General features: G+C 41.1%; 1 protein-coding gene across 1 annotated transcript in view; it reads left to right on the top strand.

Annotated features, from left to right (window-relative positions):
- LOC116063780 (mucin-2-like) overlaps positions 1–25,411 on the top strand; it is a 126,162-nt gene extending 100,751 nt beyond the window's left edge. The window contains exons 7-10 of the mRNA XM_035996512.1: positions 11,168–11,330; positions 13,000–13,265; positions 24,739–24,884; positions 24,965–25,411. Coding sequence (XP_035852405.1) covers positions 11,168–11,330; positions 13,000–13,265; positions 24,739–24,884; positions 24,965–25,411 — 1,022 coding nt within the window. The remainder of the gene's footprint in view (positions 1–11,167; positions 11,331–12,999; positions 13,266–24,738; positions 24,885–24,964) is intronic.
- Positions 25,412–27,629: the final 2,218 nt, after the last annotated feature.

Genomic DNA, 27,629 nt, shown 5'->3' with positions numbered 1-27,629 from the left:
ATCGGCATATAAGCCAGTCATCGTCATGGTCCCTGAAGTGTCTTTCTCTCCTGATTCTTCCATTTGCGTAGTCCTCCTGCAGTGCCAGCAGTGCCATCATGCAGCATTACGCACAGGGTTCACCGCAGAATTTATATGTTTACAACAATTTATGATTGTTAACACCTTGCCAAAATCACAGCATCAAGTATTTGAAGACGAAAAGTGTAATAGGCCAACACTCTTTTCTTCATGCAGGTTTTGTCCCGAACAGTATTAAAGTTTGGACCGATAACGAGGACATTAAGTGTAACGATTGTGCAAGAGCTTAACGGCTGTATTTCCAGACTTTCACATTTGATGATTAGGGCTGTCAGCGTTAACGCGTTAATCGTGATGCGATTAAGGCCGACGCGATGCGATTAATTTTTTTCAATCGCATTAATCATGCCAGCATTTATTAATTTATTTTACACTTCACTCGGCTTTGCGTCGTGCCTAACAGGCTACTATTTTAACCCTTTGCAGCACCGTTACTTATCATCAAGCTGCCACTTCCTCGTAACACATCCTTCTGCTGCAGGCTGCAGGCATGATGGAGAAAGACAGTAGCAATGAAATCCTGAATGGCGCTTTTTATTTTCCAAAACTCCCGGACGGCTCGTAGACAAGTCGAAAGCCATATGCACATTGATTGTGTAAAGCCGAATTAAAATATCACCGAAGCAAGTCAAGCTTAAGCTACCACCTACGTAGCTAAGCATAGTAAGCCTAGTACAGTTAATGTGATGCTAGACCACCGGCCCTCGGGGGGCGGGGGAGAGATGAATATTTGGAAATAAGAGGTTGCTGCCACCCGCCGTACAGGTTAGTTTGACCAGCGGGCAGCAGCGGTGGCCGGAGCGGGCAGCTGCAGCGGCCGTAGCAGGCAGCGGCCGGAGCGGGCGATCACGAGGGGACATCCTCAGCGGTGAAATGCGAACGGGGGCTGGAGTATAACCTAGCTAGGTGTAAAGCTTACGCTAGCCGGCCACCTGTTCCATCAATCCTGCTTGCAAGTGTCCACTCATTAGATAAAAACTGGACTACATCCAACTTCAACGAAACTCCCAACACGAGTTCAGAGACTGCTGTGTTTTTGTTGTTGTGGAAACAACAGTGTAACGGACTATCCAGCCTGTTTCTCTGTTGCCGGGTAAGAGTGAAGATGGGCTGTGTTAACACGGATTTGTGCAGAAATGAGCTGCTCATTAACCGGTGATCACTGGACGTCACTGAGTAATCAACATTATTTAGGAGTTACTAAACACTATATTGACTCTAGTAAGGATAGGGATTTTTAGTTTTTTTAGTTAGGTACTTGGAGTAATTGTGCAATAATGACAGATTCACACGTTTCTTTTGTTTACAATAAATAAATAATTACAAATCTTAAAATCAAGTTCATAAAGTAACTTTCTTTGCATTCATTTGATTCCCAATCAAGATACACTGGTAAAAATTCCTTTCGATTGTTAATATGTACTTAAAAACTGTTTATTAAAACTATTTTATTTTAATCATGTGATAAAATATGCATTTAATCGCAATTAACTATAGAAATTCAGCGATTAAAATCGTATCGTTTGACAGCCCTATTGATAATATATGCACAGTATTAAAGACAGATATTTCGTTATTTACACTGTGTTCTTTAGTTATCTAATGCAAGGGTATTAAATGTTATCCTGTATTCCATGCAGTCAGGCCATCTCCTCCTCCTGTCAGGAGTTTCAGGGAATGTAGGACCCAAATGCAAGATGGCAGAAAACAAGAGTAATCTGAAGGATTTATTAAAATGAAATCCAATGAACAAAAGGTGTCCTGGAACAGCAGGCAAAAATCTCACAAAAACAGAAACAGGCAGAATCCAAAACAGGAACAGGCAAAACATCAGGAACACCGATGACCAACAGGGTAGATGACACACAGACACTCCAAACAACATACAATGATCTGACAACAGACAAGGGAAAGACAGAGACTAAATACAAGAGGTAACAAGGACTAACAAGGGACAGGTGATACAACAGGTGAAACACATCAGGGCGGGGCAGAACAATCAGACAGGCGGGAAAACAGAAAACAGGAAGTAAACTGGACAAGACAAGTGAGAACAAACAAATAAAAACAAAATAAAACAAAATAAAACAGGAAACACAAGTCACAAGCGTGACAGAACCCCCCTCTTAAGGGACGGCTCCCAGACGGCCCAAAAAACCAGAACATTTTAATCAATGTCCACAAAGGGGCAAAGAGCCCAGAAAGGGCGAACAAAAACGGGAGCGGGACTTGGGGCCCGGGGAACAGAGAGTCACAGGGGCACAGGGAACAGAGAGTCACTGGGGCTCAGGGAACAGAGAGAGGCCGTCAACAGGGGGCAGAGAGGCCTCGGCAACAGGGAACTGAGAGCAGAAAATACGAAGGCAGATGCCTTCAGGCGGCCGAACAGGTTGGCGAAGGTAGAAACCTTCTGGCGGCCTGCGATGAAGGCAGAATCTCTCTGGTGGCCGTACTGGACGTCGAGGGCAGCGCCCCTCCGGGGGCCGAGCAGGCCGGCCAAGGCGGAGCCCCTTGGGAGGCTGCGCAGGCGACGGGTCAGCTGAGCTGGAGTCAGGCGATGGGTCAGCTGGGCTGGTGTCAGGCGGAGATTCTGGAAGGCTGCACGTCAGCGGAGATTCTGGGAGGCTGCACGTCAGCGGAGATTCTGGGAGGCTGCACGTCAGCGGAGATTCTGGGAGGCTGCACGTCAGCGGAGATTCTGGGAGGCTGCACGTCAGCGGAGATTCTGGGAGGCTGCTAGCAGGCCAAGGTTCTAGAGGGCTGCTAACCAGCTGGGGATCAAGGGAGCTGCTAGCCAGCCAGGGATCTGTGAGGCTGCTAGCCAGCCGGGAATCAGGGATGCTTCTAACCAGCTGGGGATCTAAAAGGCTGCTAGCCAGCCGGGGTTCAGAGAAGCTGCTAGCCAGCCGAAGCTCGGGGTGGCTGCTAGCCAGCCGGGATTCCGGGAAGCTGCTAGCCAGCTGGGGGTCCAGGATCAATGACAACCTGGGGACACTAGGAAACTCGGGGAAAAGCTCGGGGACACTAGGAAGCTCGGGGACACTAGGAAGCTCGGGGAAGCTGGGTAGTGTTGGGACACTGGGCAGCTTGGGGACACTAGGGAGCTCGGGGACACTAGGGAGCTCGGGGACACTAGGGAGCTCGGGGACACTAGGAAGGCTGCTAGCTGTCCTAAATTCAGGGGGGCTGCTAGCTAGCCTGGGATCTGGGAGAGTGCTAGCTAGCCTGGACTCAGGAAGGCTACCTGCTAGCCGGGGCTCAGAGAGGCTGTTAGCCAGCTGGGGATCAAGAAAGCTGCTAGCTAGCCTGGATTCAGGGGAGCTGCTAGCCAGCTGGGGCTCAGGGAAGTTGCCAGCTGGCCGGGGCTCAGGAAGGTTGCTAGCTAGCCTGGATTCAGGGGAGATGCTAGCTAGCTGTGGCTCAGGGAGGTTGCTAGCTAGCCGGGGCTCAGGAAGGCTGCTAGCTAGCCTGGATTCACGGGATCAGGGAGGTTGCTAGCCAGCTTGCATTCAGGTGGGCTGCTAACTTGCTCGGAGTCAGGAGAGCTGCACGCCAGCTCGGAGTCAGGAGAGCTGCACGCCAGCCCAGGGTCAGGAGAGCTGCACGCCAGCCCAGGGTCAGGAGAGCTGCACGCCAGCCCAGGGTCAGGAGAGCTGCACGCCAGCCCAGGGTCAGGAGAGCTGCACGCCAGCCCAGGGTCAGGAGAGCTGCACGCCAGCCCAGGGTCAGGAGAGCTGCACGCCAGCTCGGGAACAGAAGGGTTGCACGTCAGCTCGGGAACAGAAGGGTTGCACGTCAGCTCGGGAACAGAAGGGTTGCACGTCAGCTCGGGAACAGAAGGGTTGCACGTCAGCTCGGGAACACAGGTCAGCTCAGGCTCAGGTACACAGGTTTGCTCAGGCTCAGGTACACAGGTTTGCTCAGGCTCAGGTACACAGGTTAGCTCAGGCTCAGGTACACTGTTCAGCTCAGGCTCAGGTACACAGGTTAGCTTAAGCTCAGGAACACAGTTCAGCTCAAGCTCAGGAACACAGGTCAGCTCAGGCTCAGGTACACAGGTTAGCTCAGGCTCAGGTACACTGGTCAGCTCAGGCTCAGGTACACAGGTTAGCTTAAGCTCAGGAACACAGGTCAGCTTAAGCTCAGGAACACAGGTCAGCTCAGGCTCAGGAACACAGGTCAGCTCAGTCTCAGGAACACAGGTCAGCTCAGTCTCAGGAACACAGGTCAGCTCAGGCTCAGGAACACAGGTCAGCTCAGGCTCTAGCTCGCTGGACAGCACGGGCTCGAGGCCGCTGGACAGCGAGGACTCTGGGCTGAAGAGAGGGTGAAGCAGGGCATGGCGTCGGGAACCATGTTGTCTTCTACCCCGTCTCCGGCCTCCACGGTTCCCAGGGAATATGGCTAGGCGAGTTCCCTCAAAGGATTGCTTGCAGTTGAGGGTATCTGCTGAACGGGTAGCTGATGAGCTGACAGACAGGAGGTCAGGGGAGCTGCTAGTAGCTGTACTAGACTTTTCCTTTCCAGCTGAAAGGCTGGCTGCTTTGGCCTCCTCAGTCTTTTTAACCGACATGGCAAAATATTGAAACAAAGTCATATGAGTCTCTGGCTCTCCTCCAGGTAGAGAGACAGGACTGGGCAAAGCGGGCAAAGGAGCAAGCGGGGTCAAAAACAGAGAACGAGTAGCCACACTGCTAGCAGGCCGAAAAGCAGGCAGGCTAGTGGGTGCTAGCTGGCACTGGAGTAGGCCGAAAACTTGAGGAGCCTTGGTGGAGCTAACAGGCGTAGACAAACACAACTCATTTGCAGGTGGAGGAGTTGGAGTGGAAAGAAAACGTTTAGCCCATGCAGGAATAGAGTCATTAAGCCAGGGTTTCTTTGACACCTTCTCACGAGCTTCCAACAAAATTGACTCCTTAAGGTACTCACTGGTAGCCTCCTTCCACAAGGTCTTCAGCTCAACTAGGTCAAAAAGTAAGTCACATAGTTCTTCTGACATAGCGTGTGCAGGCTCCATGTCCAGATCGGTTTGGAGCGGCAAAACAGTAGGACAGAAAAAACAAAATCTGGGAACCCACCGGAAAATAAGCCTCTTTGCTGGGTCCAATGAGGTCAGATCATTCTGTCAGGAGTTTCAGGGAATGTAGGACCCAAATGCAAGATGGCAGAAAACAAGAGTAATCTGAAGGATTTATTAAAATGAAATCCAATGAACAAAAGGTGTCCTGGAACAGCAGGCAAAAATCTAACAAAAACAGAAACAGGCAGAATCCAAAACAGGAACAGGCAAAACATCAGGAACACCGATGACCAACAGGGTAGATGACACACAGACACTCCAAACAACATACAATGATCTGACAACAGACAAGGGAAAGACAGAGACTAAATACAAGAGGTAACAAGGACTAACAAGGGACAGGTGATACAACAGGTGAAACACATCAGGGCGGGGCAGAACAATCAGACAGGCGGGAAAACAGAAAACAGGAAGTAAACTGGACAAGACAAGTGAGAACAAACAGATTACAAAATAAAACAGGAAACACAAGTCACAAGCGTGACACCTCCTGCGCTCCGTAGCGGACAATGCGACGGTGAGACAGCGCCGATTAAATATTAAGAACAAATTTTTATTAAAGATTTGAGTTGGATTTTACAAGGTGTTTATGGAACAATTATCACTCAGTACAAGCGCAAATAGCACTGCTGGATTTAATCTTCATGGTAACATGAATGATATAGAGTGAAAAAATGTGCGTGAGCAGTGGTGTAGTGGTCCCTGGAGAAGTGGGTATACTCTCAGTTTTCACAGTTTCTCAGTTTTTTTTTTAGTTTTTTTTTTTAAAGTAGTCCAGAAAAAAGCCCTGTTTTAGAAACAGTGACATGTAAGAATTGTAAAAATTTGTCATTTCTACTTGCTCACTATTATAAAATGATCATGACTTGATTAGGAGCAGTTTGTAGTTACTACTGGTCACACAAGCAGCCTGAATGAATGTAAAATGTATTTATCATGAGGCAAACATGGTGTTATCTCTTCTCCTCTAAATGTGCAGTCATATTGCCACTGGCAATTTGCCAGTAGTTTAAAATAATGATTCATTTGGAAACCACCTTAAAACTTACCTCAGAATTATGTCTTCCATCAACTGGGCTGGCACACCGCCGCTTGTGTTATTTCTTCATCTGTTGTTTGGTCTGCTGCCGTTATCGTAGTCAAGTGGCACCGGCACCTGAGGGTTTTTTTTTTTTCACCTGAGGTAGTAGCGATATTTTCCTCGGCATGACCCGCCCTACTCTGCCTCTGATTGGCTCATCAGTCCTCATGCCTAAAGTTAACCAATCTAATCAGTGAAAGCAGCGAGTACCAGCCAATTAGAGGCAGAGGAGGGTGGGTCATGGCTTCACTATCCTTGAGGAAAAAATCAGCAATCTGGCTCACAGATATTACTGAATGGTGCGCATCAGGGGGGATTTAGAAGTGGGTATACGCAATGCTGACTGAAAAATAAGTAGGTATACGACGTATACCAGCGTATACCCTGGACTACACCACTGCGTGAGGCAACAATACTTGAAAATATTACGAGTAATCGTTATTCCCACATTTACTTTCTGCAGTCTGACTTCAGGGGGCACTGACGCATTGACTGGAACTCATCAAGTGCTTTAAACAGTCGCTGAAGAAGTATTTCTTTACTTCAGTAAAGTATTGATATAGTAATGTAAAAATTACTTACAGGTAAAAGTCCTTCATTTAAAGTATATAAGTACATATATAAAAAGTCAGTAAAATGCAGTTAAAGTATCAGCAGTAAAAGTACAGAAGTTTTCTTGGCACCATGCAGTAAAAGTACATGAAGTGAAGTGAAGTGTCTCTGTCTGTGACTGATATCTGATTCTATGTGACATAGCTTGAATACTGAAGCATCAACAAGAGAGCAGCATGTTATTGTTGTAGCTGCTCCAGGTGGAGCTACTTTAAAAACTGTATCTACAGTTAGATGGTCCAGTGGTTCCCAACCTAGGGCTCGGGCCCCTCTAAAGAATCATCAGACAAATCTGAGGGGTCGTCCGATGATTAATGGAAGAGAAGAAGAAGAAGAAACTAAGATCTGATAGACAAATCTGTTTTCACTTTCTGGACTTTTCTCCAATCTTTGATTCTTTTTGTAAAATGTGAAATATATAAATATTAAATAACATGGGAGAAGATTAGAGGAGAAATGTCTCACAACACAGATTTTTATAAGAGCTCACAAGTCAGAACGTTTCATTTGTAACAATTCATTACATTTTATACATTTATTTTTTATGTTTTTAGTTACTACATATGCAAAATAAATGTAAAAAAAACATTTTCCTGTGAATGTACAAGTGGACTAGAACTATAACGTGGCATTAAATAAAAATACATAATAAGAACAGTACTTGTGTGAATGTCAGTTACTGTACTGTACTGTATGTAATGTTTGATATCCGGTGAAATAGGTGGTTTGCGGTGAGGGGTTGGGCGAGTCTTTTGACAGGTAATGTTTGTGTTACTGTGTGGGAGGTATAGAGAGAGGAAGGGGAAGGGTTAAGGGCACAAGAAGATTATTTAACGCCGGAGCAGATCTGATGGCATGTACTTACAGTTATGGCTCTCTACAAGGTGATCTTTGTGGTGGCTCTGCTGACTCTCCTGACACACGGTAAGGACCCTCCTCACTGCACACACCTGAACCAATCATGTTTGAGATCTCCTGAGTGGAAGCACACTGAGGAGGAAGTCAAATATTGTAATGAATTAAGATAGTAAGTAGTGAAGTAAAACGAGGGCAAGTCCTGTATTCAAAATACTACTTTTGAAGTAAATAAAAAGTACTTGGGGATCAAAAACCCACCAACTGATCCTGTCACACTGAGTGCACGTTAATGATTCAAAGTATGCATGAATAAAAGGCATGGCAAGTTTATCTATACAGCACATTTCTGACACACAGGCAAGCATAAGGCGCTTTATTATATAACTAAATAAGACCATTTATAAAATAAAATCAGTAGAAACATGGTACATTAAAAGAATTTAAAAAGTGCAAAAGATGTAAAATGTATGAAAGTGATCAAATTTAGGAGTGTCCAGGTCAAGTAAATTCTCTAAAACGCTTTTAAAGTCCAAAAGTTATCGTGTCTGTTTATAATGTTTCTAGGAGGTCAAAACAACCAAAGAAAAGAATCTGTTATAAAGTCATAAAAACTGACACAGCCTCACATTATCATCATAGAAATCATGGATTTAACGGGTAGTCTTTTTATTTTATACAATTTTCTTTGAGGTCTGCTTTAAAATTCCCATACATTTTAATAATTCAATTCTATATTTAGTGTAAAAAATGAATTACGTTTCTTCAGTTTTAAGATTGAAGACTGTGTAATGTGAGTATAATTTAGTCCACATCACGCCTGTGAATTATCTGTTGACTGACAGACCATCTTGATGAAGCAGATGAGACATGTATTGCATGCTCTTCCACCTTCAATAGATTTGAATATGTTTTAAGTTGTTGCAGAGCTTTTTTAAGATTTTTAAGTCTGCCGTATGCTTTTGTAACCTACTCGATTTGACAGACACTCAATATCTTTTCTGCCAAAGACAACTGACCTGTTTAATAGATTACAGCATCACAAACTGGTTCAGGGAGTTCTGTGGTAGCCATAGGTTTCTTTCTATCTTGACGTTGTCATACTCAGATTCTAGTCAAGATATGAGTCTGATACTGCTCCTTTGGGCTGTGATTATGGGATGTTTCAACCGACCAGGAAAGAAAATGCCTCTGCACTCAATTGGATAGACCAACAACCAATCAGAGCAACGGAGTATGTGACGTATGTCTTCTTAGCAACCATCGGGGCCAGCTGATAAATTAAACTTTTGCCGAATCCCGTAGGACGGCAAAAACATCTTTCCGATCGAGAAATGCCTTGATTGCGGTTCTCTGTCCCTCTTTTAAAATTAATGTGCTGTGGATATCTTCTATAACAGACACAATGGCGGAATCTGCACATCTCAATTCTCCAGCGGCAGCCATCTTTGTTGTAAACGAATTCAACCCAAGCGCTCTTTGGTGACGTGGTTGATTATGTTACTGTTGATCATCTGTCCATCGTCGTATAAAGCCCGCCTTGACAATTTGATTGGTCCAAACAGCTCTGGTTCGAACATAGTTGCTCCACAACGGATCAAGTCCAGACCAAACTTCCCGACCTCAAATGTTGTGGACGCAGCTAAGTTCGGCTGGCATCCAGGCTAATTTCTTTCATCACTGCTCAGAGGAATGTGTGCTACAGAGTTTCAGGGTACACACGTTAAGTCCCTGATTGCAACACTTTTACTGAGGAAAAGAAGAACATCTGTGTTAGTCATCCATCACAGCAAATGCTTTATGTATGTAGGAAAGATGTGATTTAGTGATACGTTCACTTACTATTGAAGTGTAGGCCATCATCATGGTTATTTATAATTTATATTATACAATTATTTTTCGCAGGCTTGGTAGTAGTCTTATAGAGTAAACTGAACTTCATGTGTAAAATGAGTTGAGTGCCCCTTTAACTTCTGCTGCTGGGATGTTTTATCAAAGCATCCTTGGAGACTGGAGAAATAACAGTAGTAGTGGTAATATGATGAGCAGCAGTAACTGCAGTAGAAGTATAAGCATACAGCATCATTTTGGGATTGTCGTGTTGTAAACTGTCAGTCAGTGATCATCAGATGTCTGTCGGTGCAGACACAGTCAATAAGCATTCACCCCTTGTCTGTCATCACACAATGTGGCAGTTGCACAAATAAAAAGACATGCTTTGAGAGAAAAATGTCCCCTGTCTGTCAAACCAGTTTGATGGGACAGCAGACAGCACAGAACACTGCTAATCTGTTACTTTAAAACAAGACAGTATGTAAAACATGTGGCTGTTGGAAGAGAAAGACATGCACTGTATGTCAACACCACTCACTCATAAATAACAGCATACGTAGTGTTTGTCTCATGCTATCAATACTTTTGACATACTTGTTAAATTTTGCAGAGTCAAGATTTAATGACAGGCTATGTTAACACTATACGTGTTGTCATGTTTACATATTTCCAATGATATGGTTAGAGACAGTGTTGTCATTTTCATTATGTTAGATTAAGATTGGGTGGGGTAGTACTGGAACTTTTTCCTGTTTGTTTTTTTACCCCACAATGAACTTTAATTTTATAAGGTACAGTAAAACATATTGCACATATAACAAAACACAAAAAAATATATATGAATGAGATATACAGTATATATATATATATATATATATATATGAAAATGAACAATAGCATTTAGATATTAACTAAAATAAATAAATAATCAAATCAAGATCAACACGTGATGCAAGAGCAAAAATAATAAAAATAAGGTTGTCTTGTGAGTCCCACAAAGTTTATGGAAGCAATACTGAATGGGTGAGTGCCCCTTTAAGTATTCTAGTACTAACAAGTTTTTAGTCAAAGAAAAATAAATCATTTCCACATAGTTCACATTCATAAAAAATAAAAATAAAAGTTTGCCTCTGTTAAAGTATCAGTGGTTATCTCTTCTTCGTCTTCACGACAAAGAAAAAATATTTGTGTTTGAATGACTTTTATTTCTATGGTTACAAATGATCACATTAGGCATCAGTTAATATAAATGTTTTAAATGTGATTTTGTATTTGTTCCCTATTTTTCAGAGTCTCACTCACAACTAAATGGTAAGTCAGTTTTATGCACACTTCTTTACTTTCACCTGGCTGTCAACATGTTGGACTTTAGTTGTTTTGTTTATATCTTCATGGTTGTTAGTATTTGCTGTCAAACCCAGTAAAAGCAATGAAATGTGTAGAAATTGAAATAAGAATAGTTTCTCCTCTGTTACTTAGGACTGTTAGATTAGAAACACCTGAGAGCATCCCAGGATCATAATTCTCAAGCAACAGTTAAAGTTTATAATCCCAGCAGTGCTCAGTGGTAATCCAGGGAGAGGGGAGTATTGCTCACTGTGTTCTTATTGTCTGTCTCTCTGCAGTGTGCGGTATAAGTCCGCTCAACACCAGGATTGTTGGAGGACAGAACGCCCCTCCAGGTAACTGGCCCTGGCAAGCCAGCCTGCAAACATCTGGGAGCCACTTCTGTGGAGGATCCCTCATTAACAGTCAATGGGTGGTGACTGCTGCTCACTGCTTCTCAAGGTAAGCACTAAGGAGCAGATTCTCTTAGGCGGTGGTTTCTGTGTTTGCTTAACTGCTCTACTCTTAAAGGGGTGATTGAATGCATAACCAATTTTACCTTGTCATAGTTGAATAATGACAGTTTAGTGGGTAACTAGGACATACATAGAATCTCAAAATCCCATTGACACCTCTTTCCTCTGCAAATCTCACAATTTGAAACTGCCTCTGAAAACGAGCAAATGAGGCTCTAGTCTCTATCTTTGTCACGCCCAAACATTTACATAGGCCACTAACTGATCTGAGGTCAGTTAGTCTTCTAAATCTAGGTCGTGCAAATCTCAGACACTTTTTACATTGTTCTCCTGCTCTTGCATTACTAAATTCACTTCTGAGACTTTTTTTATGTGAGAAATCAACTATGTAGAGGTCAAATATGGGCCGTTTTACAAAAATTGATGGCTAATTGCAAATTTTGTTCGACTGTGTGTCGCAGTTCAGCAGGAGCTCAGCAGGCTACATGACAGCAGCCGGTGCTGCTTCGCCGCCCGGCGTGTCCTACTTCATAGACCCCAGCTCGCTGTGAGCTAGCTGGATCTCCGTCACAAAGGGAAGCCCGCGGCGCTCCATACCTGCGCAAAGTCACCGGTTCTGGGTTACTGGACTACAAAATGCCGAGGCCCTGATGGAGCTCCAAGACTTGCAGCTAGACACAATTCATAGGATTGGAGGGACAGTAGCAGCTAGCGAAATCCCTAATGTTCACAAAAATGCATTAAAATTGAAATCGGACACCATAGTTAGGTTTATAAGACATTGGGGTACATGTTATGTAAGTGGCGTGACGAAATTCAAACTGTAAATATACTTTAATTATGCCGAAAGTGAAGCTAACTAGCCGCGATCTGTAAACATAGGATTGGAGGGACAGTAGCAGCTAACAAAATCCCTAATGTTCACAGAAGTACATTAAATTGAAATCAGACACCATAGTTAGCTTTATAAGACCTTGGGGTACATGTTATGTAAGTGGCATGACGAAATTCAAACTGTAAATATACGAAAGTTATGCCGAAAGTGTAGCAACAATCTTTCCCCATAGGATTAAATGGGACACATAGCTTGCAGCTCCGGAGCTCCGCGGAGCCCCGAGCCCCGGTTCTCCAGTAACCGAGAACCGGTGACTTTCACTAGGTATGGAGGTTGCCGCTTTCTCGTCAGACTGTGTGGAGCTCCTAAAGTCCGACACGTCTTACTAAATTTGCAATTGGCCATCAATTTTCGTAAAACGGCCCATATTTGAGCTTTATATAGTTGATTTCTCGCTTAAAAAAGTCTCAGAAGTGAATTTAATAACGAAATAGCCCGACAACCTATAACTTTGCAGTGTCTGAAATATGAGACCTGCTGTCTCGTCTCCAATGTGTTTCTATGGGGTTCGCTCAAACCAATCAGCGCACAGCTCATCTAAATATTCATGAGCAGACCATATTTGGAAGAAAAGCTCTTGTTCCAAATAGAGCCATATTCACAGGGTAGTTAAGGGCCTAATAAAATAGAATTCGGGCAATTTTCAGCCCAACCAATGTTACATACCCTATTAGGAGACCTTAAGGGAACAGTGTAAAATACCCTATATAATCACTCAATTACCCCTTTAACTTCTTTACACTGTTTTGTTTCTCTTTAGCATCCCAGCCAGTCTGACTGTGTCTCTGGGTCTCCAGAGTCTACAGGGATCCAACCCCAATGGGGTGTCTCGGACGGTAACAAATATCATCAAACATCCTAACTATAACTCCAAAACTAATGACAACGACATCTGCCTCCTGCAGCTCTCCTCACCGGTGACTTTCACAAACTTCATTGTTCCTGTCTGCCTGGCAGCTCCAGGCAGCACCTTCTTCAGCGGCGTTAGCTCCTGGGTGACTGGCTGGGGCGCCATTGCATCCGGAGGTGGGTCAGAAAGCAGCTAGGTTACATTTATTTCTTTCAATACAACGGTGACAACAACTGAGTTTACTCAGACATTTAAATGCAAAAATGAGTACCACCTTCCTTTACCCATAGAGCAACAAAATAGAGTTTTAGAAATATCATTAAGTTTAAAAATATTTTATGAAACACCCCACGATACAAAAGAAAAAATGCTGCAAAGAGCCTCTGCAGTAAATAGTTTGTTCTGGTGATGGTGCTAGAGGAAAGGTCAACTTACCTGTGGAGTTTTCTTGGTTAAGTTTAAAAGTTAAGTTTCTCACCAAATCACACTGTGTGTCCTTTAGGTCTAACAAAGTGTTGATTGTGTTATCTTCATATTAAAAAAAAAGCCGATTTAAAAAAAAACATTTTAAATTGTTTTCATCCATGTTCGGTTGCAATCCGTCTTCTTCTTCATTGTCTTTGTTGGTGCACGTAGCTACACCTGGCTCCTTGTAAAACATAGTGTTACTAGTGGTCAAATATTCCAAGATAGATTTTCAAATTAATCCAGAAATTAGAGGGGTGTGAGAGGAAACGCTCAGTGGTCAGCTGAAAAAAATATTAACTAAAGCGTTCAGATAAATGCAGTGGAGTAAACACTACAATATCATCTTAGAAGTAGTGGAGTACATGTATAAAGTAGCAGAACATGTAAATACTCAAGTAAAGTACAAGTACTTTGAATATGTACTTAAGTCCAGTACTTGAGAAAATGTACTTAGAGTAGTTACATTTTAACACTGGTTATATATTCTGTATCAGCTTGTTGCAGCTCTTTTATTGAAGTTGTATGATTTTTATATTGAGGGAGATATTTAAACCCAAGACTGATGTTTTTATGAAGGCACTTTTCCATCAAACTCCAAACAATGTTGTGTGCATCATTTTGTATTTGCTGTGTTCACACTTTGTATTGCAACTGATGCGCTCAATGGTGTTTTAAGCCTCCAACGTCGCCTTCCAGGCAGCTAACCCTAACCTTAACCCTAAACATAACCAAACTTCAGCGGAACAAGTTCTGCAGGAGTTCGAGACATCGGTGGAAAATTGCGGGAACGGGTCATCAAGTGACAGCATTTGTACCAGAACTTTTACACTGGAGAAGGTGATTAATGAGAGCAGGAGATTATTATACGTTTATATGTCTCTGTTTTAAACAGGAGTTTGTTGATCTTTAAACAGGCATTTCTGGATACTTATTCCCTTTCTTGCTGAGAGCTTGATGAGAAGATCAATACCGCTCTCAAGCATGTACGGTAGATATGAAGCTACAGTCAGCAGTAGGCTAACTTAGCTTAGCATAAAGACTGGAAACAGGGGGAACCAGCTAGCCTGGCTCTGTCAAATGGTAACAAATTCCACCTACCACCAACTCTAATGCTTACTGATTAACATGTTATATCCTTTTTATTCAACCCGTACAAACTAAAGTATAACATGGCTCCTGGCTGTAGCTTTATGTTTTTTGGCAAATTTTATTTCCTCAGAGACAATGCACATTGATCAACATCACTGTAAACGTGCCCGTGTTGGCCACATGTTAAGTTATCCATTAAATTTACTGCACAAACATGAGAGAGGTATCAAACTTTTTATCTAATCCTTTAAAGTATAAGAAGGTATTGTCTAAATAGCACATTTAGTGAAACTAGAAAAAAATAATATTATTTTGTGTAGTTTCACAGGAAGATGCGACTGAATGTCCACTTCATACAAATGTTGAACATGCGTGTCTGTTTGTTCAGGGTGATTCTGGAGGTCCGTTGATGTGTAAGCTGGGCGACTCTTGGTTCCAGGCAGCAGTGTTATCAGCTGAAAACACCACCAGACAAACACGAGATGCAGTGATGCAATTCCCCAAACTGAGCACCTTTGAATCCTTCCTGGCTCTTACAGTGGGGTTCTTATCTTCAGCTTCAAACTCCCCCAACAACACCAGCGCCAGCAACAGCACCAACGCAACTCTCCCCAACATTACTGCTTCCAACGGTGGTGCCAGGTGACCAGGTAATGTGATAAGGTCACAGTATGAAGTATAAGGATTACTTGCAATGTAAAAAAGATAATAGTCCAACAGATGTGGTTTACTGTAACATGTAGAGACAGATGTGGAGGCTTTACATTAATGTAATGTGTAGAGACAGATGTGGAGGCTTTACGTTAATGTGACATGTAGAGACAGATGTGGAGGCTTTATGTTAATGTAACATGTAGAGTAAGGAGGAGATTTGTTTTTTAAAAATCTATCTAGTCTAAAATGAAGGGTGTAAAATGAAGACTTGTTGAATTTGCACTAAACAAATGTCTTCGTGCAAATGTATTCCATGCAGTCAGGCCATCTCCTCCTCCTGAGCTCCGTAGCGGACAATGTGACGGTGAGACAGCGCCGATTAAATATTAAGAACAAATTTTTATTAAAGATTTGAGTTGGATTTTACAAGGTGTTTATAGAACAAGTATCACTCAGTACAAGCACAAATAGCACTTCTGGATTTAATCTTCATGGTAACATGAATGATATGGAGTGAAAAAATGTGCGTGAGGCAACAATACTTGAAAATATTACAAGTAATCGTTATTCCCACATTTACTTTCTGCAGTCTGACTTCAGTTCACCACCTCACCATCTGCGTCGCCAATTCCCATTGTCTCCAAAATGTCCGTAGGCACTGGTCAGAGTTTGCATGGAGGACCGCACATTCTGCTGTCAAGTTTGGTGGTTCTCCAAATCTCCAGTGGTTCCCAACCTAGGGCTCAGGCCACTCCAAAGGGTCACCAGACAAATCTGGGGAGTCGTCTGATGCTTAATGGAAGAGAAAAAGAAGAAGAATCTAAGATCTGATAGACAAATCAGTTTTCACTTTCTGGACTTTTCTCCAATTTTTGATTATTTTTGTAAAATGTGAAATTTATAAATATGAAATGAAATGGGAGATTAGAGGAGAAATGTCTCTTTGACTGAGACACAACACAGATTTTTATAAGAGCTCACACGTCAGAACGTTTCATTTGTAATAATTCATTGCATTTTATACATTTATTTTTTTATGTTTTTAGTTACTACAGATGTGAAATAAATGTAAAAAAACAAACATTTTCCTGTGACTGTACAAGTGGACTAGAACTATAACGTGGCATTAAATAAAAATACATAATAAGAACAGTACTTGTGTGAATGTAGTTACTGTAGCCTAGAGAGGACATCTTTTTTCTCATTTGATATCCAGTTAAACAGGTGGTTTGCGGTGAGGGGTTGGGCGAGTCTTTTGACAGGTAACAATGTGTTACTGTGTGGGAGATATAGAGAGAGAGGGGAAGGGGAAGGGCACAAGAAGATTATTTAATGCCGGAGCAGATCTGATGGTATGTACTTACAGTTATGGCTCTCTACAAGGTGATCTTTGTGGTGGCTCTGCTGACTCTCCTGACACACGGTAAGGACCCTCCTCACTGCACACACCTGAACCAATCATGTTTGAGATCTCCTGAGTGGAAGCACACTGAGGAGGAAGTCAAATATTGTAATGAATTAAGTTAGTAAGTAGTGAAGTAAAACAAGTGCAAGTCCTGTATTCAACTTTTGAAGTAAATAAAAAGTACTTGGGCGTGGCTGGGTTGGATCAGTGGTAGAGCAGGCGCACATATACTGAGATGTTTATGCCTCAACGCGGAGGTCCAGGATTCCAATCCAACCTGTGACGATTTCCTGCATGTCTTCTCCCTCTCTCTCTCCCCTTTCTCAGCTAGCTGTCCTGTCAAATTAAAGGCGGAAAAGCCCAAAAAAATTATCTTTAAAAAAAAAAAAAAAAAAAATATATATATATATATAATTTTTTTTTCTAAAATCAAATATTCAAAGTCAAGTCAAATATTGTAATGAATTAAGTTAGTAAGTAGTGAAGTAAAACGAGTGCAAGTCCTGTATTCAAAATACTACTTTTGAAGTAAATAAAAAGTACTTGGGGATCAAAAACCCACCAACTCTGTGATCCTGTCACACTGAGTGCACGTTAATGATTCAAAGTATGCATGAATAAAAGGCATGGCAAGTTTATCTATACAGCACATTTCTGACACATAGGCAAGCACGAGGTGCTTTATTATATAACTAAATAAGACCATTTATAAAATAAAATCAGTAGAAACATGGTACATTAAAAGAATTTAAGAAGTGCAAAAGATGTAAAATGTATGAAAGTGATCAAATTTAGGAGTGTCCAGGTCAAGTAAATTCTCTAAAACGCTTTTAAAGTCCAAAAGTTATCGTGTCTGTTTATTATGTTTGTAGGAGGTCAAAACAACCAAAGAAATTAATCTGCATTATATATATAGCATTTCGAATAAAACTAGGCGTATTAGGAAGTCCGGCCCCCGGAGTGTCTGCTTAGAAAAATTCTGGCCCTTGGAAAAATGTCTAGTTGATGACCCCTGCTTTACAGCCTGTCAGTCACTATAAATCACTACTTCTTCTTCTCCTCCTCCCTGGTTATAAAGTCATAAAAACGGACACAGCCTCACAGTATCATCATAGAAATCATGGATTTAACGGGTAGTCTTTTTACTTTATACAGTTTTCTTTGAGGTCTGCTTTAAAATTCACATGCATTTTAATAATTCAATTCTATATTTAGTGTAAAAAATAAATTACGTTTCTTCAGTTTTAAGATTGAAGACTGTGTAATGAGTAGATTATAATTTAGTCCACATCACGCCTGTCAATTATCTGTTGACTGACAGACCATCTTGATGAAGCAGATGAGACATGTATTGCATGCTCTTCCACCTTCAATAGATTTTAATACGTTTTAAGTTGTTGCAGAGCTGAGAGTTTTAAGTCTGCCGTATGCTGTTGTAACCTACTCGATTTGACAGACACTCAATTTCTTTTCTGCCAAGGACAACTAACCAGTTTGATAGATTAGGCCTACAGCATCACGAACTGGTTCAGGGAGTTCTGTGGTTGCCACAGGTTTCTTTTATCACTGCTCAGAGGAATGTGTGCTGCAGGGTTTCAGGGTACACACGTACCCTGATTGCAACATTTTTACTGGGGAAAAGAAGAACATCTGTGTTAGTTATTACTGTATTGTAATTTCCCCTTGTGGGATTAATAAAGTAGGCTATAGCCTACATTAGTCATCCATCACAGCAAATGCTTTATGCCACTGTATGTAGGAAAGATGTGATTTAGTGATACGTTCACTTACTGTTGAAGTGTAGGCCATCATCATGGTTATTTATAATTTATATTATACAATTATTTTTCGAAGGCTTGGTAATAGTATTATAGAGTAAACTGAACTTCATGAGTAAAATGAGTTGAGTGCCCCTTTAACTTCTGCTGCTGGGATGTTTTATCAAAGCATCCTCGGAGACTGGAGAAATAACAGTAGTAGTGGTAATATGATGAGCAGCAATAACTGCAGTAGAAGTATAAGTATACAGCATCATTTTGGGATTGTCGTTGTTGGGGAAATCTTCCGTGTGAACGAACGGTCGGCCGCTCTCTCTCCACTCTGAGGCTGAACAACTGGAACGTGAAAACCGCACTCACGCAGGTTTCGTGAAATATGACAGCTACAGTTTATCGGAAAATAGCGTTGGGCACACTGACTTTGATGAATTTACTGTTTATCAGACCCCAGATGAGACAAGAAGCTAACATTAGCGAACGCTGTGGTCCCTCTGCCTCTGACGCTGTGTTAAAAAAAATAAAAAATAAAAAAGAGACGATGTATTCCTCCGACACGCTGTAGGCCTATTAACGTTACTGTTTAAAACGCTTTCCAGGTTAGTGGGTTGCATACCGCTCAAAATCAACATTAAAAACATAGTCATCTTCCCTCAGCGTTTAGTTTAGTTTTGTTGCTAAACTGTGTGTAAAATGAGCGGTGACATTAAATCATCTGTTTCAGGTAACGGCACTCTAGGGTACCATCTATTTGCTGGATTGTTCCGAGGTAACCGCCGGTAGCTAACGTTAGCAGATAGGCCTGTTGACAGCAACGGTATTGTTAATATTTATGCACGATGACAAATTAAGCAAACTTGCTTAAAAAGGAACTACACGCTGTTTTCAGATAACGTTACTGTTGACGTTCAAACAGGCCTGTATGTGTGTTTTGAGAAATATCTTTATACTGCAAGGCTATATTTATTTTATTTTTATTTGTTATTTATATATTATTTTATTGCCATTACCTGTTTCCCCGTTTTCATACACAGAAGTTTAGTTTGCTAAATATATCAAATTTTTTTAGTTGGATATTTGATGTGAAAAGAAGGAAATGGTTCTTCCATAACATTGCACTTTAGATGTGTGTGAATTTCCCACACCAGGAGTAATTTATATAGTTCTATTTTATAATGATCGATTATCTATTCAAAAAATGTTCTATGCAAAATGTAAAATTTTCTATTAAAGAAAAGATAGAAAATAAATATTTGTGTGTGCTGTAAAGTGGTTAGAAAAAATGAAATCGGAATCGGCTAAAATCGGTATCGGCTGGTCAAACTCAATGAAAAATCGGAAATCGGAATCGGCCTAAAAATTGTAATCGGTGCATCTCTACTAAAAAGGGTACCAAAACCTGACTCCAATTATTCTTCCTCACTTATTCTTAAATTGGTTTTACACCAGTCCTACACAATGAGATGATAGTACTATTTCGAACAAGTACGTTTTAATGAATCAAGCATGAGAGTTACAGACACAGATCTGTGGGATAACAAAGCAGAGACTAAGTTTCCCTAGCAACAGACAAATAGTCGGAGCCAGTCCACCCATCTCTTCCGCTGAGTCAACCCCGTTCTATCCTTTCCCTAAACTCTTATAAACTCCCCCACCCCTCGCTCTGGAGCGTTGTCTTCTTCTCAGCACAGGGACAGTTATCTTCTCACAGCACACGCCAGGGTGGAGGCCACTGTGCTGTGTTGCTTCTTCTTCTGCTCACACGAGCGGTACATTCTGTTCCTGATTCTACTTGTTGTTGATTTACAACGTACTTTTCTCGTGGCCACTGTGACCTTAACTATCTTATATTTACAGCTTAAGCTAGACCATCTGTGCATCAGAGTTTCCTTTGTTCGGGGAGTGCAGATGTGCCTTGCTAGGAGAACTTTTAACCAACACCTCTATGACTGTGCGCAACTCTGTTGCAATGAGCACAAAACACTATCTATCTATCTAAAAAGATGCTTTGATAGAAAAATATCCCCTGTCTGGGTTTCCTGTCTGGACTCTGTGGGTTGACTTGAAGTATGCCAACATTGGAGGCAGTAAAACCAGTTTGATGGGACAGCAGACAGCACGGAACAATGCTAATCTGTTACTGTAAAACGAGATATGTACAATATGTAAAACATGTGGCTGTTGGAAGACAAAGACATGCACTGTATGTCACCACTCACTCATAAATAACAGCATACTTAGTGTTTGTCTCATGCTATCTATACTTTTGACATGTTAAATTTTGCAGAGTCAAGATTTAATGACACGCTATGTTAACACTATAAGTGTTGTCATGTTTATATATTTTCAATGATATGGTTAAAGACAGTGTTGTCATTTTCATTATGTAAGATTAAGACTGGGTGGGGTTGTACTGGAACTTTTTTCTGTTTTTTTTTTTTTTTTACCCCACAATGAACTTTAATTTTATAAGGTATAGTAAAACATATTGCACATATAATAAACCACATAAAAAGATATATACAGTGAGGAAAATAAGTATTTGATTGGTCTGAAATTGTCATCGTAGGTGCATGTCCACTGTGAGAGACATAATCTAAAAAAAAAATCCAGAAATCACAATATATGATTTTTTAACTATTTATTTGTATGATACAGCTGCAAATAAGTATTTGGACACCTGAGAAAATCAATGTTAATATTTGGTACAGTAGCCTTTGTTTGCAATTACAGAGGTCAAACATTTCCTGTAGTTTTCCACCAGGTTTGCACACACTGCAGGAGGGATTTTGGCCCACTCCTCCACACAGATCTTCTCTAGATCAGTCAGGTTTCTGAGCTGTCGCTGAGAAACACGGAGTTTGAGCTCCCTCCAAAGATTCTCTATTGGGTTTAGGTCTGGAGACTGGCTAGGCCACGCCAGAACCTTGGTATGCTTCTTACAGAGCCACTCCTTGGTTATCCTGGCTGTGTGCTTCGGGTCATTGTCATGTTGGAAGACCCAGCCTCGACCCATCTTCAATGCTCTAACTGAGGGAAGGAGGTTGTTCCCCAAAATCTCGCAATACATGGCCCTGGTCATCCTCTCCTTAATACAGTGCAGTCGCCCTGTCCCATGTGCAGAAAACACCCCCAAAGCATGATGCTACCACCCCCATGCTTCACAGTAGGGATGGTGTTCTTGGGATGGTACTCATCATTCTTTTTCCTCCAAACACAGTTAGTGGAATTATGACCAAAAAGTTCTATTTTGGTCTCATCTGACCACATGACTTTCTCCCATGACTCCTCTGGATCATCCAAATGGTCATTGGCAAACTTAAGACGGGCCTTGACATGTGCTGGTTTAAGCAGGGGAACCTTCCGTGCCATGCATGATTTCAAACCATGACGTCTTAGTGTATTACCAACAGTAACCTTGGAAACGGTGGTCCCAGCTCTTTTCAGGTCATTGACCAGCTCCTCCTGTGTAGTTCTGGGCTGATTTCTCACCTTTCTTAGGATCACTGAGACCCCACGAGGTGAGATCTTGCATGGAGCCCCAGTCCGAGGGAGATTGACAGTCATGTTTAGCTTCTTCCATTTTCTAATGATTGCTCCAACAGTGGACCTTTTTTCACCAAGCTGCTTGGCAATTTCCCTGTAGCCCTTTCCAGCCTTGTGGAGGTGTACAATTTTGTCTCTAGTGTCTTTGGACAGCTCTGTGGTCTTGGCCATGTTAGTAGTTGGATTCTTACTGATCGTATGGGGTGGACAGGTGTCTTTATGCAGCTAACGTCCTCAAACAGGTGCATCTAATTTAGGATAATAAATGGAGTGGAGGTGGACATTTTAAAGGCAGACTAACAGGTCTTTGAGGGTCAGAATTCTAGCTGATAGACAGGTGTTCAAATACTTATTTGCAGCTGTATCATACAAATAAATAGTTAAAAAATCATATATTGTGATTTCTGGATTTTTTTTTTTTAGATTATGTTCTCACAGTGGACATGCACCTACGATGACAATTTTAGACCCCTCCATGATTTCTAAGTGAGAGAACTTGCAAAATAGCAGGGTATTCAAATACTTATTTTCCTCACTGTATATGAATGAGATATACAGTATATATATATGAAAATGGACGATAACATTTAGATATTGAATAAAATAAATAAATAATCAAATCAAGATCAACACGTGATGCAAGAGCAAAAATAATAAAAGTAAGGTTGTCTTGTGAGTCCCACAAACTTTATGGAAGCAATACTGAATGGGTGAGTGTCCCTTTAAGTACTCTGACAGTTTTTAGTCAAAGAAAAATAAATCATTTCCACATAGTTCACATTCATAAAAAATTAAATAAAAGTTTGCCTCTGTTAACAGCATCAGATGTTATCTCTTCTATCTTGTATAATCACAGTACCATCTTCATGACGAAGAAAAAATATTTGTGTTTGAATGATTTTTTACGAATGATCACATTAGGCATCAGTAAATATTAATATGTTTTAAATGTGATTTTGTATTTGTTCCCTATTTTTCAGAGTCTCACTCACAACTAGATGGTAAGTCAGTTTTATGCACACTTCTTTACTTTCACCTGGCTGTCAACATGTTGGACTTTAGTTGTTTTGTTTATATCTTCATGGTTGTTAGTATTTGCTGTCAAACCCAGTAAAAGCAATGAAATGTGTAGAAACTGAAATAAGAATAGTTTCTCCTCTGTTACTTAGGACTGTTAGATTAGAAACACCTGAGAGCATCCCAGGATCATAATCCTCAACCAACAGTTAAAGTTTATAATCCAGCAGTGCTCAGTGGTAATCCAGGGAGAGGGGAGTATTGCTCACTGTGTTCTTATTGTCTGTCTCTCTGCAGTGTGCGGTATAAGTCCGCTCAACACCAGGATTGTTGGAGGACAGAACGCCCCTCCAGGTAACTGGCCCTGGCAAGCCAGCCTGCAATCATCTGGGAGCCACTTCTGTGGAGGATCCCTCATTAACAGTCAACTGCTGCTCACTGCTTCTCAAGGTAAGCACTAAGGAGCAGATTCTCTTAGGCGGTGGTTTCCGTGTTTGCTTAACTGCTCTACTCTTAACTTCTTTGCACTGTTTTGTTTCTCTTTAGCATCCCAGCCAGTCTGACTGTGTCTCTGGGTCTCCAGAGTCTACAGGGATCCAACCCCAATGGGGTGTCTCGGACGGTAACAAATGTCATCAAACATCCTAACTATAACTCCAGAACTAATGACAACGACATCTGCCTCCTGCAGCTCTCCTCACCGGTGACTTTCACAGACTTCATTGTTCCTGTCTGCCTGGCAGCTCCAGGCAGCACCTTCTTCAGCGGTGTTAGCTCCTGGGTGACCGGCTGGGGCACCATTGCATCCGGAGGTGGGTCAGAAAGCAGCTAGGTTACATTTATTTCTTTCAGTACAACGGTGACAACAACTGAGTTTACTCAGACATTTAAATGCAAAAATGAGTACCACCTTCCTTTACCCATAGAGCAACAAAACAGAGTTTTAGAAATATCATTAAGTTTAAAAATATTTTATAAAACACCCCACGATACAAAAGATAAATTGCTGCAAAGAGCCTCTGCAGTAAAGAGTTTGTTCTGGTGATGGTGCTAGAGGAAAGGTCAACTTACCTGTGGAGTTTTCTTGGTTAAATTTAAAAGTTAAGTTTCTCACCAAATCACACTGTGTGTCCTTTAGGTCTAACAAAGTGTTGAATGTGTTATCTTCATAAAAAATAAAAAATAAACATTTCCAAAAGCCGATTTAGAAAAAAACATTTCAAATTGTTTTCATCCATGTTCGGTTGCAATCCGTCTTCTTCTTCATTGTCTTTGTTGGTGCACGTAGCTACACCTGGCTCCTTGTAAAACATAGTGTTACTAGTGGTCAAATATTCCCAGATAGATTTTAAAATTAATCTAGAAATTAGAGGGGTGTGAGAGGAAACGCTCAGTGGTCAGCTGAAAAATTAGGATTTATCCTCTTGGGAACATAAATATTTATAGCATATTTCATGGAAATCTTCAATAGGTGATGTAAACAGCATAAACAGCTTTAAGATTATTTTTATTCGTCCCTGTCTATGATCTGTCAATTTGAGGTTTCAGTTCTTTGTTTTGAAGTTGTAGTAGACCTGTTCTTTGGTTTGACTTTGTTGAACTTTTAACTCCTGATTGTACCTTACGTAGTAGTACGTAGTAATCAAACACTCATAATTCATCACGTGTTTATTTACTGTATTTGTTTCTCTTTAGTTTCCCTTCCTCCCCCAGGAAACCTAATGGAGGTGAATGTGCCTATCGTGGGGAACAGAGAGTGTAACTGTAACTATGGTGTGGGCTCAATCACAAACAACATGATCTGCGCCGGGTTACGTGCTGGAGGGAAGGACTCCTGTCAGGTAAACATCTTTACGCCTGTGTTGGTGTCAGATTTAATCTCCTGCAAAGATTTCTCTCCTAAATGTTTCTCTTCTTAAAGGGGGATTCAGGTGGTCCGCTGGTGAGCAAGCAGGGCAACCGCTGGATCCTGGGGGGAATCGTAAGTTTTGGAAATGGTTGTGCCCAGCCTAATTTCCCAGGAGTCTACACCAGAATGTCCCAATATCAGTCCTGGATCAACAACCAGATCACCAGCAGCCAGCCGGGCTTTGTCACCTTCACGTCCACTGGAACTGACAGTGACCTCAGCATCAGCTGTGCTGGCCTGCCACTGCCTCCAACCACCCTCCCTCCAACCACTACAACCACCCTCCCTCCAACCACTACAACCACTACTGCCAAACGTGAGTTTCTGTCATGTCCAGACTTTAACCTGAAATTTCCACTTAAAATGAGATGTTTTCATATTTACAGTAATGTAGTAGTAAAATCTTACTTAAGATATGTAAGTATTACCAGCAAAATGAACCTTAAGTACTTAAAGTAAAGTAAGTTTTGTGCTGCAAAATGTGTCCTGTCAGTATCTGATGTTTCTGGATTAATATTACCCTGTATTAATGTATAGCCTATGTTGCATTTTACTGCTGTAGATGTTTATGGTTGGACTCATTTTAACTCCTTTATTTCCTGCTGGATAGTTTAATCTACAGCAACGCATTATATTCTATAAGATCATCATATGTTTATAGCATCGCTGTCCTGTGAGAACCGTGAGAACAGCCATGATTTCAGCTTTTTGATGATGCTTTTTCCAGCTGAACCAAAAATGCTTTTTATACAGTTTATTTAGCTTAAGAAGTAGAAGACACATAAAGAAACACTTAATCCACCAATTTATCACAAACATTCAACATCAACACATCTGGAGATAGTGGTTTTCATCGGACAGGCAGGGGTGAAAAACTGTCATCTGAAAAGTATAAATGTAGTGGAGTAAACAGTACACTATCATCTTAGATGTAGTGGAGTACATGTATAAAGTAGCAGTAAGTAACTATAGCCAGTTAGCTTTGTATGTAGCTTTGTATGTAGCTAACAAAAACCCACCCATCTCGTAGGAGCAAAGCTTAACATTTCATTCAATAAAATGATGGTACAAAAGGAGCACTAACGCAACATGTCTTATGTTGATAACGTGGACGCAGATATAGGAAACTCCGAAGGCAGTCGTAATATTTACCTAGCTAGCAGTCTAGGCTAACGCTGTTACGTTAACGTTAGCAAACGTCGGCGTAGCTAGCTGTCTAAACTTGTGAAAAGCCGAACAGCATCCCCGTCCAAGCTGTGTTTCACTTTCCCTCCAATATTATTATACACATAATAAAGACAGATATTTTATTCCGTATATTCGTATTTTATTCCGTTTTGTGATATCCATTGTATTTGATGTTGTTGGGTAACAGTTTAAATGTTTATTACCAACAAGCAAATTGCACAAATTCATTAGAAAATAAACCCTGCAACATAGGCTTTAAGAGGTCTCACTCTGTAGCTAAAACAGAAACCTGACAGCGTGTGAAAGGAGGAGCTGCAGCAATGTGCAGTAGAACAAAATATGGTGTTTTTTGAAAATTAAACCATGTAAACTAGAGATGCACCAATTACAATTTTTAGGCCGATTCCGATTTTCGATTTTTCATTGAGTTTGACCAGCCGATACCGATTTTAGCCGATTCCGATTTCATTTTTTCTAACCACTTTACAGCACACACAAATATTTATTTTCTATCTTTTCTTTAATAGAACATTTTACGTTTTGCATAGAACATAGAACATTTTTTGAATAGATAATTGTTCGCTATAAAATAGAACTATATAAATTACTCATGGTGTGGGAAATTCACACACATCTAAAGTGCAATGTTATGGAAGAACCATTTCCATTTCCATTTTTTCACATCAAATATCCAACTAAAAAAATGTTATATATTTAGCAAACCAAACTTCTGTATGTATGGAAACAGGGAAAACAGGTAATGGCAATGAAATAATATATAAATAACAAATAAAAATAAAATAAATATAGCCTTGCAGTATAAAGATATTTCTCAAAACACACATACAGGCCTGTTTGAACGTCAACAGTAACGTTATCTGAAAACAGTGTGTAGTTCCTTTTTAAGCAAGTTTGCTTAATTTGTCATCACGTGTGGTGCTGATGTTGCGCAATGTAAATCATGTGGCACCCGAGTGAATTTGACCGGCATAAAATCGGCATATGTCAGACTGATTGGCAGGTCGCCGGTCATGGTCGATGACGTGAAAATCGGCCAATTCTGGTCACCAGCCGGTCAATCGGTGCATCTCTAATGTAAACCTATTTCTGGAACAACCTCAAAATACAATTATGAACCTGAAAATTAGCATAATATGGCCACTTTAAGCTGTATGTCTATTTCTGTGTAAGTACATTAAGAGCAGTGTTGGGAGTAACGCGTTAAACAGTAACGCAATTACAGTAATGTATTCCTTTTTGCTGTAACGCAGTAATATAACGCATTACTAATTAAATTTCGGTAATATTATACTCGTTACAATCTCAGTAACGTGAGTTACAACGCATTTTAACGCAACATTTAGTGGTGCATTGTTTTTTTAAAGAATTCACCAACACCGTGACACATTTCTTCACAGGAAAAAAAAAAAGCCGTATTATTTTCCTGTCGCTGTATTCAATGGTTGAGATGACTGCAGAGACAGATACA

This window comes from Sander lucioperca, chromosome 21, assembly GCF_008315115.2.
Source record: "Sander lucioperca isolate FBNREF2018 chromosome 21, SLUC_FBN_1.2, whole genome shotgun sequence".
NCBI lineage: Eukaryota > Metazoa > Chordata > Actinopteri > Perciformes > Percidae > Sander > Sander lucioperca.
The sequence above is the reverse complement of the archived record's forward strand: the minus strand, read 5'-3'. Positions and strand labels throughout refer to the sequence as shown.